Here is an 18328-nt window from a genome sequence, read left to right on the forward strand (position 1 = left end):
TAGTTACAGAGAAATTACAGTTGATTCCAAAATTGCACCTTCTTATGAATGTATCAAATGAATAAAAGAAAGGGAAACTGCCCTAAGAACATTCTCTACAATTAGCTCAGTGTCCTGTAAGTTTTAGAGTCTGACTGAGACTGAAAATTACTGTCTTTAAAAATAGATGCTTCAGGTAGTGAAACAATATAGTCTCTTGCAGCTCTGAGATTCTATAATTTTTAAGTTGCATATCTCTATTTTTAGTAATTTGATTGAAAATCACACTTACGATGAATCTTTCTGTAATTGCAGGTTTTATATGGGGAGAAATTAAACAAATGTGGGATGGTGGACTTCAAGATTACATCCATGATTGGTGGAATCTAATGGATTTTGTGATGAATTCCTTATATTTGGCAACGATCTCTTTGAAAATTGTTGCATTTGTAAAGGTAACTATTGTTTATATTGTTGGTAAAACATGAGTTCTGATAAATATTGATACACCTTTGATTGTTATTAATTTTACTAATAATGTTACGTTTAGAGCATTGTATATATGTGATATTCACCTCCTCATCACTTTATTGATAGATGGGTATAAAATACATAGATAATATCCAATTTATAGTCATAAAACAATGTCACAATTTGAAGTTGTCACCCAATTTTGTTGCATCTAAGTTGAATGATGCTTCAAAATTACTCACCATAGTTGCTCTCGCTTCTGATCTTTTCTGCTTCTAATGAAATTCTACCTTGAACACTATTTAAATTTTGACAACCAAAATCTATTTTTATCAGTTACAACTAACCGGTAACATTACATAGATCAAAATATTACTTTCAAAGCACTGAAATAATTTCAGCTCAAACTAATATAGTTTGATATAAATAGAGCAGAATATAATTTCTTTCTCTTCATCCCATTCAACATGACAGTGCCTGAAGTCTCATACACCCGTCACTCCCCCGGATTTTGTACAATATCAGTCTTTTCCAAACCACAGAATTTATGTAAAACATGTTTGTTCTGCAGTGACAATCTGGATTATTTTGTACTTTGGGGGATATTTTTTGAACCGAAATATCATCTCCTTCCTGCCTTTCTTTTTCCCCATTTCCTTTTCTGTCCTTTTTAAAATTTTTTCTTTCAAAATGATTAGCGTATTAGTAAAAAATAAAGAGTGTCTAACTGGGCTTTACATGAACAATTCAACCAATTTAGTGATCTGATCTAGAAAATACTAACATGGAGGTGAACTCATGTTCATTTCATCTAATTCTTAAAATGGCCACCTGAGTTTCTTAGTGCAGTGTTCAGCTCTGTCAGGTTCAAAAATACCCAAAGTTGGAAAGGCCAGAGTTTCTAGAATTTGTTCAATTAAAATGTTGCCAGCATTCACCAAAACATTCAGAAAGAGCATTACCTACCAATTTCATGGACAACAAGCTATATTTTAAGAATAGAGTGACAATTTGGTAATTTTTCCTACCTGCATTGAGGTTAATGCCCTTGATGACCTTAGGAGAAAAGAAGGTACTGTCTTAACTAAGGAGGTTACGCATCTATGTAGGAGATAGGCAGGGGTTTGGTTTTTTTTTTTTTTTTGTATTTTTAAAATTTTTTTAAAAGATTGTATTTATTTGTCAGACAGAGAGAGAACACAAAGAGAGGGAGAAGCAGACTCTGCACTGAGCAGTGAGTCTGATGTGGGACTTGATCCCAGGACACTTAACCAGCTGAGCCACCCAGGAGCCCCGGGCAGTGCATGTCTGTCCAATTCTTATTTTCTTTGTAATGATCCTTAAGTGTATTTATAAAGTCGATTTATCCATCTTTCTACAAACAAGTAATATATCTGCTTTTTTTATAGCCCCGTACGAGTATAAAATTCTGGTGACTGTGGCAGTTCTCAAACTTACAGCTGCAAAAGAATTACCTGGAAGGCTTGCTAAAACACAGATTCCCTTTCTCCATTCCCAGACATTCTAAAGTAGGAATATTAGGGAGGATCCTAAATTTGCATTTTTAACAAATTCATCAGATGTTGCCGATGTAGCTGATCTAAGGAAGATACATTAATGATACTGGACTGTGTAATTCTGTTCAACAGTTAAGAGAAGTATGAGATTGATACCAAAAAGAACTTCTCTTATATATTTTTATACATAATATTTATACTACATGTAGAATATTTTATATATTACATTAATATGGTGTTTACATATAATACATATACATTTTAATATACAAGAACTCTGGTATATGGTGGGTACAATTACTTAAATTAATGAATATTTGTGGATTTTTTTGGTCTTAGTTTTATGAATGGGATTTGAATTTCTTAAAAAGTTGTAAGTTCTTCAAGTACAACATCAATTTTAATAGTAAAATGTAAATATTGGGCCTTAGTCTACATCAAGGAAAAAAGTTATGCTTAAAATTCAACTCACCCACCTCCTGTGATGAAGCAGGGGTAAAGGAGTGAAGAGGAGATGGCAAGTGCTCATGAATTACCTCAGATGACAGTGATGTAAATAACATGGAATCTCAAGAAATACAGTTTGTTTATGCACTGTGGTCATAGGATTTCAACTATGATTCTAAATGTAAGGTGTGGAATGTTCTTTCTGATGATTAGTTTGACTAAAACTTGAGTTGCAGGGGAGGAGTTTATTGGGTAGTGTTTTCTGGGTTCACTTCTTTCCTCCATCACTTACTAGTTACATGAACTTGACCTGTTTCTCTGCCTCTCTGTGTCTTAGCTATAAAATAAGGAGACTAATCATTTCTACCTTGTGCTGTTGGTATGAGCAGTAAATGAGGTGACATAATTAAAATGACTGTTATAGAATAAGCATGCACTATTAATTTTTCTTCTTTCTCTTTTACTTCTATGTCCTCCTCCTTCATATACTATAAGCCCATTGAACTTGCCTTTTTTAATGTTTTTATTATGTCCCTTCATTTACTTTATGTTCATTGAAAAAAGTTGGAACTCTGGATTCACATTCACCTTTACCACATGCAACCTGTGTAAGTTGGGGCAAGTTATTTAACATCGGCCTTAGTATTATTACCTGTTGAATGATGATAACAGTTAAAAGAACACTTACTTTGGGAGTCTCTAATGCCGACTTGTTGACTCACCCTTCCTTACCTTCTTCTATTTATCATGCAAATTTTCACGCTAATTTCTAGGTAATTTATAAGTTGCAATTTCTGGAAAAGGTGCCATATTTGTGTACAAAAATAGACTCTGCTATAAATAAGACAAACAGCCATTATGTGAATCGATCAGTAAGAATTTCTGGGAGCACCCTACAAACTGGGATTTCATCTGTTTTCTAAGAATGCAAAGATGCATGGGATATATCCGCTGCTTTCAAGCAATTCACAACCAGGTGGAGGAAAGAGACATGGATATAAGTAAGAACCTTCCTATACAATAAACTCTCCAACAAGAATTGTGGTAGCATCAAGGAAGGAACTAAACTCTACTGGAGGTATCTTTGAAGACAGAGCCAGTGGGCATCGAATGGACTCGTGAATGTGCATGAGCATTCCAGAGAGAAAGGGCACAATGCACAAAAGAGTCTGAGTATATAAAGAAGGTCAATATCAAAGACAAACAATCCTGTAAATGGGGGCGAGGAGAGGATGAGAAGAACTTTTCACATTCTGCTATAGAATGTGGGATTTACCTTATTAATAAAGAGGGGCATTAATGAGATTTAAGCAGAGAATGAGTCAAATGATACTGAATGCCTGAAGTAGAGAAATGAACATACGAGGCTGGATTTGAAAACAAAACTTAGGAGGGAAGAGCCACAAGATACGTGATTTATTAACTATGAAATATGAGGCAGAAGGAATCCCATGACACTGCTTACTGGTAAATAGTTTAACTGTTGTGGTGCAAGCACGATTACTAAGGAGTTATAACTCAGGTCTCTGTGGGATTATACAGGTTCTACCTCCAGTCTGAAGGTGCATTAATGGGAGTAAAAATCCAACCCTGTGTCTTTTCAGCCAAGCCATGGATCCAGACTAAAAAAACCTGTCAGTCCACAAAAAGGGAAATCTTTCAGAAACAGATTTTTCCAAGGGGAGAAACTTTTAGAATAGGTGTGGCAGAAGGGCCACACTTGCTTAATTGATTTACCCTTTTGTAGTTCTTCACCTAGAGGTGATTTTAAACACACACACACACACACACACACACACACCCCAAAGGGTCCTTCTAAGGCCACGGTTTGAGCTCTGATCTGTACTTCCTCTGAGTACCACTTATACCACTTTCTACCTGTGTGATTTGGGGCAAGTTACTTAATCTATACCTCAATTTTCTTATGTGTAAAATGACACTATTAATCAATTCCTATAGAACGTTTGTGAGGATTGCATTAACAAACATTTAATGTCATAAGTAGAGCTTAATATAAACACTTAATTTGTATGTACCATGCAATAACATTATATTGTACAGCCAAAGACAGTACAAAAGTATATGTGACTTCACTATTCTCCTTACACGAAAGGCCTTGTTGTGGTTCTTTAAATACCTTGATTCATGGACATTTTACAGCTCATGATCTGTTAGCTTTTATTTATTTTTTTTTTTTGGTCATTTGCTCTTAATTCTTGGAGAAGGTTAGTTGACCATTTCCCCTTCTCACTATGTATGAAATACTAGTTAATCCAGAGCTGTTGATGTTGATGTCTGCATACTCTTACAGAATGTTACTTTGTCTTTTTTAGGACTAGTTTTCTCCTAAATATTACCCAGTCCTTGTCTATATGTAGAACTTGTCTCTTATACTTATCTTTAGTCATTTGGCAGTAATGATTAAATTCCTATGCCTATTCCAGTCTGTGATATAAATAATATTTTCAAAAATTAAAATCATTATGGATAAGAACATTTATTTTAGGAGTCATGATGGAATTGTTCATAAGGTCATTCTTCTAGATAGTTCTGAATAAATACCTCATTGATCTCTCCTATGCTTATCAGCTAGTCTAGAGGCAAATATTGTTTCTATTTCACAAATATAACTGCAGTGTACTCTCCAAATTAGGGAATTTCCTAAATATTCTCTAGTTTTATGGCATAGAGCTCTGTGGAGATTTTAAATCCTAATTGTTTAATCTAGTATCATCTATCACAGGAGAAAATCCTATGCCTTCTTATTGTCTTTTCCTACTCCATTATCTAACCAATTTGTGGAAGGGAAAATGTTTTCACCTTAAAGGTCAAACATTAAAACCAGTTTACATTTCCTGTTCATTCTCACATGACAAAATTTTAATTTTGTATCAATTTAATTTTTTATTCATGTTTATTGGTTGCTTGAGTTTTATAAATATGCATCAGAGACTATAGAAGATATAAATAACCCAGTGTCATGATTCAGGTCATCTTCCTCCCTTAAACACTTCTGCTAACATATTCCTGACATGACTCCAGCTTCCTCCTAGTCATCACTATCCCCAAACTCTCCATATTCCAGCTATGTTAAGATACTCACATCTCTACAAATGATTCATCTTTTCCAACAACCACGTTTTTCAGTATGTCTATGATTCTTCATCCTAGAATGCTTTTTTGACCTCCTATCATCTATAAGACACTCTATTAGATGTCTACTTCCTAAAATGCATGAAACAGAGCTCCCTGCATGGGGAAACTGACAGGTAATCCAAGAGGTTTAGAGGTTTGGAGGTCTGCAATGAGCGAGTGAGTCTCTTAAAAGGAATCTGAGTAGAAATTAAGATTTAGAGCAAAACCATACTATGATATATTTTATTTAAAAACAAATACCTGAAAGAAAGAGGAAGGCAGTAATTGATGGTCCTAGGAAGGCTTCAATGTATACAGTAGCTCTTGATCGTTCTCTTTCCTTTCTTGAAATAATTAATTGATTAATTAATTAAATTCAAGCATAATTAACATATTTGGTCTTTCTCTTTCAAAGATTATTCTATAACATGGAACTACCAGCTCCAGTCAAGAGGATCCTAGTGTTCACTCCTCCGTGGTCAAAGAGTACTTGTCAAGGGAATGATGAGCATTTCTCATTTAATGTCTGTTTTCTTCACTATATATAAGCTCATAAAACATAAACTGTATTTTATTTCCTCACCACTGTGAGCCCTGAAGATGGTTTCTAACACAGAGTAGGCACTCAGCATATATTTAAGAATAATTAACAGCTGAAGAATGAAAATAATTAGAATTTAAACCCATTCTAGACAAAGGGCCTGATATTCATAGGAAGGAATTTTGGTGAGAATGTGAAGTAATTTGGAGAATGACAAGTACTAAAGGTTTGAGCCAGATCATTGAGTACCAAATTGAGTACAAATGGTAGGTCAGTCTCAAAAAAAGAAGTCAGGACCCAGACTCCAGAGGCCTCATGTGACATGTTGGAAAACTGGAATTTCATCTCAAGAATACCGCAGAGTACTTAAGCAAGATATGAGATGGTCTGACTGACCTTTTTAAAAGATGATTCTGGAGGGAACAGATGATTGTAGAAATAAGGCCCAGGGCAGGGAGAGCAATTAGGAGGCTATTATAATAATTTCTGAGGGAAACAGGGGGATTTTTTTTTTTAAGTTTTTATTTATTTATTTTTCAGAAAGAGAGAGAGAGAGAGAGCACACACAAGCAGGGGGAATGGCAGGCAGAGGGAGAAGCAGACCCACCCATCAAGGAAGGAGCCTGACATGGGACTCGATCCAGGACCCCAGGATCCTGACTTGAGCCAAAGGCAGACGCTTAACCAACTGAGCCACCCAGGTGCCCCCAGAGGGACATTTCTAATCAATGAAAATACCAGTGAAGACTCTCAACCTCAAACTCTGCTTTGGGTGATTTGTTGCCACTCCCTAAGATCAGGGAGCATATACGGAGAGAGAGTTTGAGGAGGAACAGTCAAGAGTTCCAATTCTGGCCTGTGAGGTTGAGATGCCTGTGAGGTATCTGTGTGGACATGTCAACGAGGCAGTTGAATATAAAATAGTACTGTAAGGGGAGACATCTGGGCTAGAGTTAGAGGACTGGGCGTCATTAGCACATAACTGACAGTTGAAACCATTGAAAACCTCCAGGGGAAGTAGACAGAATGATAAGAGAAGAGGCTTGTGAAGCAAAGTCAGTATTTAAGGAGCATGTAAGAAAGAGGGATAGGCAAGGGATCCTGAGAAGCAGCATCATGAATGGCAGGAGGCAAACATGCAGAGATTAAAAAATGAATATAGATTTTGTGAAGAAGTTTTAGAAAACGGAGCCAAAGAGAAATTTTAAATTCAAGTTAAGATTTTAATTCCTAATAATAGAGTTTGGAAACTACTTTTAAAGTTGAAGAATTACAGTTTTTCTCTCCAAGTTCAAAGAATGCCGTAGTTTGTAAGAATTTTAAAAATTGCTCTGTAAAACCATGCCTATATTTAAAAACCAAAGTTAAATGTATATGTGAAGGACAGGAGAAAAATTAGAAAGCAAAACTTAAAAGAATGACATCAAGAGATAATTACTAAATGTTTATGTCTCTATTGAATCCTGACAGATGATGAGGTTTCTGGATCAGAGAACAAATTATTTACTTACATAACAATCTTGACATGGGTTCCCCATCCTCCAGTTCCCCACAGGGCAACAGATGAGAGCCCGATGTATCCTCTGCATACAGGGGTTCGTACCACAGGAGGGGGACTGCGGAAATCGGAATCTCAGAGCTTGCACAGTGCAGCTGTGCCAGCTGTCCCTCTTCCCTCTGGAGAAAGAGAAAGGCCTTCACTTTCTAAAGTAAACACAGTCTCTCAGGGGAGGCAAAGGTCCCTAGTTTTATTATCCTTAGAATCTAAGCAGATGGCTCCAGGGGAGATGTTTCCAAATCTCCCAGAAAGTCTCTATATTTAACTTCCCAGGCTTATTTGCCATTCAGACATCTTTTAACAGCCATGCAATGTTTTGCTCAGGAAGCCCTGACCATGCATAAATGTGAACATATTCACAGAGCATTGTTTCCCAACAATTACCAGAAGTGCTAGACTTTGAAGCAGACTTGGGTGACTATACTGGGGCAGAGTCTAGCATCTCGTGATTTATAAAATAGAAAGCCTTCCTCTTGATTTTGCAAGTCCCAGCTGAGACAGTTTGCTAAGAAGGGACCTGAAGTACCCCGTCACCCTGTGATGATGGAGTCTATATCCCACTGCGCCCAGTGCCTGCGAGACCGAAAACACGGAACAGCATCTCCAGAAGCCTGGATCATTTCAAAGGGCCCTTAGAGCTTGAACAACATGTAATCTCTGTTCATTTTCGGCCCCATCAGCCCCAGATGGAATTTTTCACTTTCTCTTCTCTATTCCCACAGCATTTTGTGTTAATCTCTTTGAGCATTTTTATTAGATGTCCCTCCTATCCTCAGTGGACAAAAAGTATTCAATGGAAGAAAACGTTTCTTGGGTACCCATTGCACACACCATTGTGTTAAACGCTATAAGGAATTCCGAGTAAATGATCACATCCTTAAGAATGCTTACTGTGTCATATTAGCATAGGGAGAAAGAGAGATAGAGAATTACTCATCGATGCGAGGGTGAGGGGAGATGTTCTCTACTTAAACATGTGTCTTTCAAGAGAAGTGAGAAAAAGGTGAAGGTGATTTTAGACTCTGAAGGAAAAGGTGCCCTGTATATGGGGCAACCAAGAGAAGAGAATTAGATAGTGGTTGATACCGCAAACCCTCGCTTTGATACTTGTTATAATGAATAAAAAATAATAAGTTTTCAAATGTTTATGCATCTTCAGTGATTAGCTCTTTTATGGTGAAGTTAGCAATGTTCAAGAACAGTTATCAGCATTTAAAAATAGAAAATAATTTCCCTCTAACTCAAACTTGATTGTTTTAAATTGTCACTCAAGCAAGACTCTGAGTGTTAAACAAAATCAGAAGCGTGTGTGTATTTTCTCCCCAGGGAGATTAAAAAAAAATACTATCTATTAGTTTCAAGAGAATTAATTAACATTTGTAAAGGTCTTTGGTATAAAATGCAATATAATAGGAATGGAAATATTCTGATATTCTGATGGGACTCATACAGAAGAACTGTTTGTTCTAACATGATTATTAGGAAAAATAGCCAGTTGTCTGGACATATTTTTTAAGGATGTGTATGAAGAAAAGAATTCAATTTATTGTTTGGTTCCTACACAGGTTTAATCATAGATTCTGTAACAATATTTCAAAGAGCGTATTTGATCCTTTTTAAAAAGGATATAAATTTACCTCAGTAACACAAAGGATGAATTTCTTTTTGCTCTTTGTATAGCTCAGTGTCAAGATAATTCAAAGCTGGCATTTTAATTAACTTAGTCTTACTTTTTAAATAATTGGTAGTCAAAGTTTAATAAAATAACAAATATTTCTCTCAAATCACATATTTTATCTAATTAAGGAATGTTCTAACAAATATCATATGTTCTACAGGTTAAATTAAAATAATTAATAACCCATTGACTTCCAGGATCATTTCCAAGTTGGGTTTTATCTGCACTTAGGATATAACAGATACAAAGAAAGCACTGACAGTTATGCCCATACTGGTCATTACTATTCCAGGGCAACAGACCAGTACTTCCACTCATTTATATGTAATTTATATCCCACATGTATTCATCTAGACTAGGCAAATGTGTCAAATACAATAAGTAAAGCCATTGATAATTTTGCTGAAAATTTAGTAGTTTTCCTTTATAACATAGCTTTCTTTGTTATCATGTTGCTGTCTTTTCCCCATATAAAATCAGCTTTTTTTCAATGTAACATTTTCTTTTCTTTTTTTTAAAGTTCAATCGGAAAGGTCAAGATTAGACGTAACTCACATATTAACAATGGCAAGGACAGACCAGGAAGGCCACCTTGATTAAAGCTTATACATTATAAATGTCTTTAATAAACTCTTGTTTTTGTGTAGATGAATATTGCTGCCACCATCATGAAGGACGACAGACCACCATGCTGCATCTACCTGTAAAAGCATTCAGACCTGAACTTGACATAGTCACATGTATGCATTTGTTTTACTTTCTCTGTGTTTCTTTTTTTTCTCCAGTACAGTGCACTTAATCCACGAGAATCTTGGGACATGTGGCATCCCACCCTGGTGGCTGAAGCTTTATTTGCCATCGCGAACATCTTCAGTTCCTTGCGCCTGATCTCACTGTTTACTGCAAATTCTCATCTGGGGCCTCTGCAAATATCTCTGGGAAGAATGCTCCTGGACATTTTGAAGTTTCTATTCATATACTGCCTTGTGTTGCTAGCATTTGCAAATGGCCTAAATCAATTGTATTTCTATTATGAAGAAACAAAAGGGTTAAGCTGTAAAGGCATACGATGTGAAAAGCAGAATAATGCATTTTCAACGTAAGTTGAACAGATGCTTTTATTGTGCAGAATTCAGAGGGCATTACATTATGAATCTGAACCATGACAAGTGGTTGCAAAGAAATTGTGCTTAATGCAGAAAACAGAATTAACGTGGCTGTGAATGAATGGATCCTTCTGACATTAAAATACATATATATCTAGAACATTTATTTTAAGTTTTAGTAAAATAGTTTTTAAAATGACCTCATATAAAGGAAAGCTACATATTCAGTTTTAAAATGAGAAATAAAGAGGAGAACTCTGACCTACTGACAGCTTACAAGCTCGTTAAAAGATAGAATATACATAAGGCCGATCATGTGAGAAAATTCAAGTACTTCTTGAGCTTTCAGTGTTTTCCAGAAAGGAAAGTCCCTTTACATGTTCTTTACTCTCTAATTACACACACACACACACAAATACAGCTCTAAGCATGGAGAAATAATCCAAAATAGGAACCCAGGCCTAACCTAGGCCACTATAATTATGCACACAAAACTCTGTGCCCTTATAGCTGATGAGCGATAGTCCTCGCTCAGTGCCAACCTCTGGTCATTCTCAAGCAGGTTTGCTGACAGCACGGGTTCATGGCCCTATCTCTGATGCTCACACAGTCTGCACACCTGTGTCCATTTCCACCCCACTGTGATCACCAGACAACTGTGATAAACAGTTAATTAGCAGATGAATGAAGAAGTTAGGTCGTGTTCCTCTACACAATACCTAAACAATACATGTTCATTTTGTAGGTGACTAAAAAATCAGACTCTATTCATTGGCTATTATAGAATTTCACGTTAAATAAGCAAGTGCAATAATTTCTCAAGTAGGAAAAATCAATTCCTTCATATAAACTAAGTCACTTATGGCTACAGTATTTTTGTTGATTCACTTCTGTATGTTTTATCTTTGATCTTAATATTTAAAATACCATTTTAAGTAATCCACATCTGCTTCTTTGCACATAAAATTTTAATCTCAGCCTTAGCTGCCTCAGATCCTTCCAGAAATAGATTTGATACAAACCCTGAGTCATAGAGGAAACAAAAGGACATCGCAGCTTCCCCTTGTCTTTTCATCCCTTGCTGTCAGCCAGGAGTTCTCCAGCCTAACCAACTTACTCAGCCTTGTCATCTCCCTCATGCCCTTTTCCGACCCAGGACAGGAGGGATTCGATGAAACCCCTTGCAGCAACGTCCTTGTGACTAGCATGGCCCTGGATTGTGTCTTAGTGCTGATACCTGAACTTAATCTTTCCCCACTCATTTGTGCTCCTTGATGTGGTCATTTGCTCCTGACAGCTGAGACCAGGGATTTATAATGGTCAGATCCCACCAACCTCAGGCTTCCGACTTACAAACATCCTGGATACTCTGCTGTCTGTCTCAGTCTCACTCTCTGTTGTCTGTCTCTTGAGTTCTGATGGAGAGCCCTTCTGCTCACCCCGGTTTTCCCAATTCTCTTGTCACTTTGCACTGTGTGCCCTGATGCAAACCGCTGGCCAAGACCCCCCACCCTCGCCCCCCGCATTTTCTATGTGTGTTGCATATCCTTCCACACAACACCTAGAACTGAGTTACCTCCCACGTTGTGTTTCATTCAGGGAAGAGTCCTGGTTCCAAGACTCAGCCCCTTCTCAGACATCTGATCATTTGCAGTTAACCCCATCCTCACATACGATCCCTGAGCTCCCAGGAATCACATTGTTCTATTACTGGTTTTGTGGTAAATGTTTACATATTATGAACGAATTTTATTCTCTGTCATTGCTATGGAAGCCTGAGGCAAAATATCTAGTATAATTTGCATTCTAGAAGCAAATGCATTGAATTGCTTGGATTGCATATTATTTTAGTGTGCCCATGCCAACGGTCCCTTCTATTATCATGAAAAACAACAGATAACTGCGTATCTCAAATATTATAGGCCCAAATCATTCAGCCCAAATAATCAGGTATTCTACCTGAATTTTTTCCCCAGGTCATGGAATGTAAATCGGCAAACAACAGATTATTTTATTCAAAAACTAAAAAATATAGCAATAATTCTTGGTATAATTAATACATTAGAATATATAGAATGTCTGAGACAGGCATACCTGTCCCTTGATGACCCTGTTTCAGTACAATGGGTCCAGTCACTGCAAGAGGATGTCTAGCGATGCCCTCTACAGCTTATTTCTTCGCTTTTGTTGGTCTTTTTCTTTTTATAATTTCTTTTTATTAACTTCTTTTTATAATTTATATTACTCCATAAATTCCAAAGTTGTTTTTTTTTTACTATCCACCATCTCAGAAATCTTATTCCATTTGAGGATTAAAAAACATAATACTTCATGTAAGGCACCTAATACGGTGCCTGCTATAGAATATGATAACTTAAAAAAAATGCTACATCTGTTTATCATTATCAGGAGTGGCAGAACATTATCTCTCACCTGTGTCTCCCTGGTGCCTCTTTGTTACTCCTTCCATTCAGGGTGCAAACGTAAGCCGAAACTCTGAGCCCCGTGTTTCCTACTACCTTCCACCCCTGTCACCCTCCTTCCCTACATCCAAACAATCCTGAAAAGAAGCCTGAACAAGATACCTTGTTTTCTTCTTATCCATTCTTCATCCAATTGCAGTTTGGCTGCTGCTTCCATCAGGCCACTAACACTGCTCTAGAAAATATCTAGAGCCTTCATATCCCCCCTGTCAAGGGATATGTGTCTCTTTAAAGCTTATTGAATGTGTCTGCATCGTGTGACCCTTTTAACACTTTCACTTTTGAAATCTTGCTCTCCTTTAATTTCAATGTTACTATGTCTTTATATTGTGTCTCTTACTCCTCAAATTTTTCTCACTGTTCTCTGATAATTATATTTCAGTTATTGCTTTTATTTTTTTTAGTTATTGCTTTTAAATCGTGATCGTCTCCATGACCATCCTCAGACTATATTATAATATCTCTGTGAAAACTCATGTGTGCTTATGGATGCAGCCCCAGATGTCTTGAGGGATGACTCCTACATTCCTATCACTAGCACAGACCTCTCTCCCTGGTATCTGTAAGTCCAGCTGTCCTATGGATGCCTTTCCATGCATATCTCCTAAAAATTTAAATCCAAGGAAAATTTATCAGTCTCTTTAAAAATTTGTTCTTCCTCCTCCTTAGTGCTCTTTCTTAGTCAGTACTTCACAACTCACCCAGAAATTTAAATCAGAAACCTTTGCTTTATTCTAGATCCTTCGCTCCCCAGCCCTTCCACATGCAGTCAATAGTGTCTGTTCCTGCTCTTTGTTATCCTGGCGCCATCTTCCCTTGCTCACCACCCACGCCTAAATCAAAGTTTCCTTACTCCTGGCCTCTGCCTTCTTTTATATGTCTTTCATCTTGTTCCCTGAGTAATCTTTCTGAACTATGATACTCCTCCATTTAAAGTGTCTACATGGTTTCTCATTCCTTACCAGACACTGCCAAATTCCTTAGCATGACATACCAGGTCTTTCAATGATCTGCTCCTTGCTTCCTTATCTAGCCTCATCTTTCTCTATCCCCCCCAAAACAGTTTACTCTTCAGCATTTACCAGTCAATCCCCAAATATGCCATATCCTTCTCTCATCCCAGAATGTCCTTTCCACATGGAAAAATTGTCTTCTGCTTTCCAAATCCTACCTCAGATGTGCCTTTTCCAGGATGTCTTCCTGATCCCCTCCTGACTGTTGTGAGCTCCCAGTGGACACAGGACACAGCCCGGTCTGTGTTTTCTGTCTCTCTCTTTCGATTTCCCCAACAGAGAATAGACACTTCTTTTCTACTCTTTTCATGCTTCCAGGTTGTTTTCTCTTTAATGTGGGAAGAACTGCATGATACCAAAGAAAACAAAAAATAGTTGATTTGGGAATATTTGTCAGCTTTTCAAAATTCACGGTTTGGTATGTTTTTTGTTTTTTTTTTTTTTTCTCCTTCTAATTAAATATTTACATTTGAGCTTCCTAAAAAAAAAAAGAAAAAGAAAGAAAAGAAAGAAAGAAAGAAAGAAAAAAAAAAGAAAACCAAATATTTAGTCACTGCCATTATTCTACATACAATTTTAAATTAGTAATCTCTGGTTAAGGGACTCTTGTGAAGAGAGGGGCATGGGCTTTATGACAGATGTTGGCTCATTAAGAAAATTCCTTTTATGTTCATTGAAGGTATATTCCTCAAAATTGGAACTGGCCAACTGAAAGCATACTTCTTTTATTTTAATTGCATTATGCCTTATAAACCAAGAATAAAATAGCCAGATGTGTCTTATATTAATTTATGTCTCCTCATCATTTCCATTTCAAAGGGTAGGGGGGAACCTCAACTGTGGAATATATTACCTTTTTACTTGGCCTGTTTATCTAGTTATAAGTATTTAACTTGGAAGCAAGCTAGTATTTTAAAGTAGCAACTGAGAAATATCTTTAAGGAGCAAGAGACAAACATGTTATCTTTAGGAAAATAATGCTATAGAATCAAACCATAGAAATTGTCAGGTTCTAGTCAACTAGGACTTTATGCTAAGAATCATTTAATTAAGCGTGGTTTTATCCTCAGAACCACTCTGTCCTTATCTCACCAAAAAATTGGGAAAATAGTTGTCACATAAAGGTAGTCTGAGATGCACTGCAGCTAATGACCTTCCAGTCTATGGGCAGTCTTGCTATCGATAGTTTTGGGAATCACTAATGGTGGAAGCATTTCTAGAAGCAGTGGCTTTAAAATGTCAACTTACATTGCTTTTTTTAATTCCTTGTAATTAAAGAATAAATAACATAAAATATGAATAAGAAACACTAAGGTCTTAATACTAGGGTCTTAATTAATCTAATAGTAAATATATTTTGGTTAAGTGGAACTATTCTTCACATCTCACTTTTGATTCATTTCACTGAAGAAAAATGAAAAGAAAAGGAAAATAAAAATGAAATCCAGAATTGGTCACAAGATGTCACCTTATTTTGAATGTTCTCCTTTTCAAATTCTAATTAAAAACCTAAATAAATGTTTTGATGAAGGTTTTGCTAATATTCTCTAATAATTAGTAGTTCTTTTTTAGACAGAGGCAAATCAGTATTATTCAACCATAGCAATCAATTTATTCTACATCACACTTTTTATTTGAACATTTTAAAAAGCAACTGTTACGGGATTTATGTGGCATTTTATATAATTTATTATAGCACTTACATTATGTAACTTCCAGCTCTCTCTCTGAACTCAGGGGAAAATCAGCTGAATTATATTTGTATATTCATGGTGAGAATTTATACCATTTAGAAAGAAAGAAAAAGATTATCTTACATTGAATCCAAATGACACTGTCATTAATTTTAGAAATTGTCCTTAAAGTTACTAAAAATAAAAAACTTATGGCCTGATCAAATTTACTTATTTCCTGAGAACGTTTTCAAAGAATAACTTAGAGTAACCTTTGCCTAGGGCCAAGGAATTAGATTAAACTTTCAATGATAGTGTTAGAATCTGACATCTGGGTTGGCCTTTAAGAATACATGGTCAGCTCTTCACACGATGCACAGGCCTGCTGGCAAAACAAAGTCTTATTGAAGTTGATCAGATCAGCCCCCTTATCATTTTATGATAACTTGCTCCACTGTTGAATAGGTATAGCAAAATAAACCAATAAATAATTACATATTTTATAATTAAAATTTAATTAAACAATTAAAAATGTGAAACTGTTTACTTTTTTTTTAAAGCAATAAACTCAAGAAGAGAAGTCCTGAATGCCAATTAAGAGATCATTAGATTCTCCTAGTTATACAGACCAGAAATTCATGGAAGGTTTCAAGGAACAGGAGTTTGGGCTAAGAATCATGCACAAGATTATAGCGTTTTGATCCTCTGAGCAAGATTTGATCTTAGCAGGGGCAGAATCTAGAGCAAGGCCTGGCTTCAGGAAGAGTAGGAGATGACATAGGTCTGGACTCTAAGATCGTTTACCCTGAGAACCAATGTTAATCTGAGTCATCTATTCCAAGTCTATTTTCTTCAGTGTTCACTTATTTATTACCTGGCTTATTTCTCTTCAGTTCTCCGTTCCTTCATTTGTGCTGTCTCAAAACTTTTGGCTTCTCATAATTCCAGTGACCCTGACTCTCTATCATAACTCCTGTCATTTTGGCTCCTTTGGGCAACTTCCTCATTCTCTTGGTATTTCCAAGGTAAATTTATATAGAAAGAAAATCTGATAGTGTGGGCTCATCTTTTTCTTATCAATCCATGCCATTAACCCCCGGCCTCATGTGGATTGGCTTTCCTTGGGTCACTTGACTTCTGAAATCCTACCTCCTTAGTCATCATGACTGATATGAGAATAGTTTTTGTTTTTGTTTTTACAATATAATGTGATTAAAGTTTTATTTTAACCATTTGTCAAAGAGTGTAAAAATCCTTTATTGTTTGGTTACATTACACTAAGATGATGGTCCTGCTGAAACAAATCATTCTTCATTTAGGTTCAGACACTCTTTATCTTGTTTTGTTTCCTGGACTAAGTTAAGAAAACTTTACTTTCAATAAAACACGAGAGTTCATTCATTGGCAGGAATGAATTAACTGTTCCCTGAAATAGGAAGAATAGCAAATCTTGTTACCTGAGCATTCTGACATTTGCCATCTTACAGGATTCACTATGTACAATTTTAATTGTAATTGTGGAAATCCACAATGATAACATAATTTTTAGTCCTTCTACAACCAAGAAGCAAAACCACGTGAATGCACTGACATCTTTCAAAAACTAAGTTTGAGGTTGTATCATTGATTAGCTATCAGTGCCCTACAACACCGGTTAGCAAGCTTTCTGTGAAAAGATAGTAAATATTTTAGACTATGTAGGCCCAATGTTCTCTGTTGCAACTACTCACCTCTGTTATTTTAACACAAAAGAAACCATAGACAATGCATCAATAAATGATTGTGGCTGTGTTTCAATAAAACTTTACTTATGGACGTTGAAATGTGAATTTATAAAATATTCACATGTCATAAAATAGCTCTTTTCCCCAACCATTTGAAAAGCAAAAACCATTCTTACCTCAGGAGCCAGACAAAAACAGGCTATGGGTCAAATTTTCTCCTCTAAGAAACTAAATAGCTTTCGAAGTTCTTAGGAAAATGAAGTACACTATTTGGGCTATATGATGAAAATAATTTTCTTTAATTCTTTTTATTAAGTTTAATTTTGTAATTTTAATACCTTTTATTAAGGTTAATTTTTAAATTAAGCAAATATATGTAATAGGAATCAATTTTATTGTTATATCCTATTGTATAATAGTTCTATTAGTATAGCTATTAGTGTCCTTTTTTCTTTTTTCCAGGTTATTTGAGACACTCCAGTCCTTGTTTTGGTCAATATTTGGGCTGATCAACTTATATGTGACCAATGTCAAAGCACAGCATGAATTCACTGAGTTTGTGGGTGCCACCATGTTTGGGACGTACAATGTCATCTCTCTGGTTGTCCTACTCAACATGTTAATAGCTATGATGAATAACTCTTACCAACTCATTGCTGTAAGTTGATTAACTTTATTTTAATTCCACATTTCCCCATAGAATGTGTTGTTTCTAGCCATACTCTATCCTATTTATCATAGAAAACAGTCTCTAATAGGCTATTGAGGAGACAGAACAGAATTAAAATATGAATGGTTAATTTGAAGTTTCTAAACAGTATTGTACCATATTTGGCTACATACTAATTTAGTTTTGTCAGATTATGAAAGATTATAAAATAAATGGAATCTATCTTTACAGGCAGTCATGGTGATGGCAAGCACTGGGGGAGGGATGAGTTATAAACAAGTGGCTCATCTTTATGCAGCACCCTTTGCACTCTGCATTGTCTCCAACCATTGA

At 36.0% G+C, this 18328-nt stretch overlaps 1 protein-coding gene across 6 annotated transcripts in view; it reads left to right on the plus strand.

Moving 5' to 3' along the window:
• TRPC4 (transient receptor potential cation channel subfamily C member 4) overlaps nt 1-18328 on the plus strand; it is a gene marked incomplete at both ends in the record, with an annotated part of 143569 nt that overhangs the window by 107765 nt on the left and 17476 nt on the right. For all 6 annotated transcript variants that reach the window (XM_080799214.1, XM_080799215.1, XM_080799216.1 and 3 more), the window contains 3 exons: nt 295-434; nt 10112-10425; nt 17788-17983. In XM_080799214.1, coding sequence (XP_080655340.1) covers nt 295-434; nt 10112-10425; nt 17788-17983 — 650 coding nt within the window. The remainder of the gene's footprint in view (nt 1-294; nt 435-10111; nt 10426-17787; nt 17984-18328) is intronic.

The sequence above is a fragment of the Martes martes genome, assembly GCF_963455335.1.
Source record: "Martes martes genome assembly, chromosome: 3".
Taxonomy (NCBI): Eukaryota; Metazoa; Chordata; class Mammalia; order Carnivora; family Mustelidae; genus Martes; species Martes martes.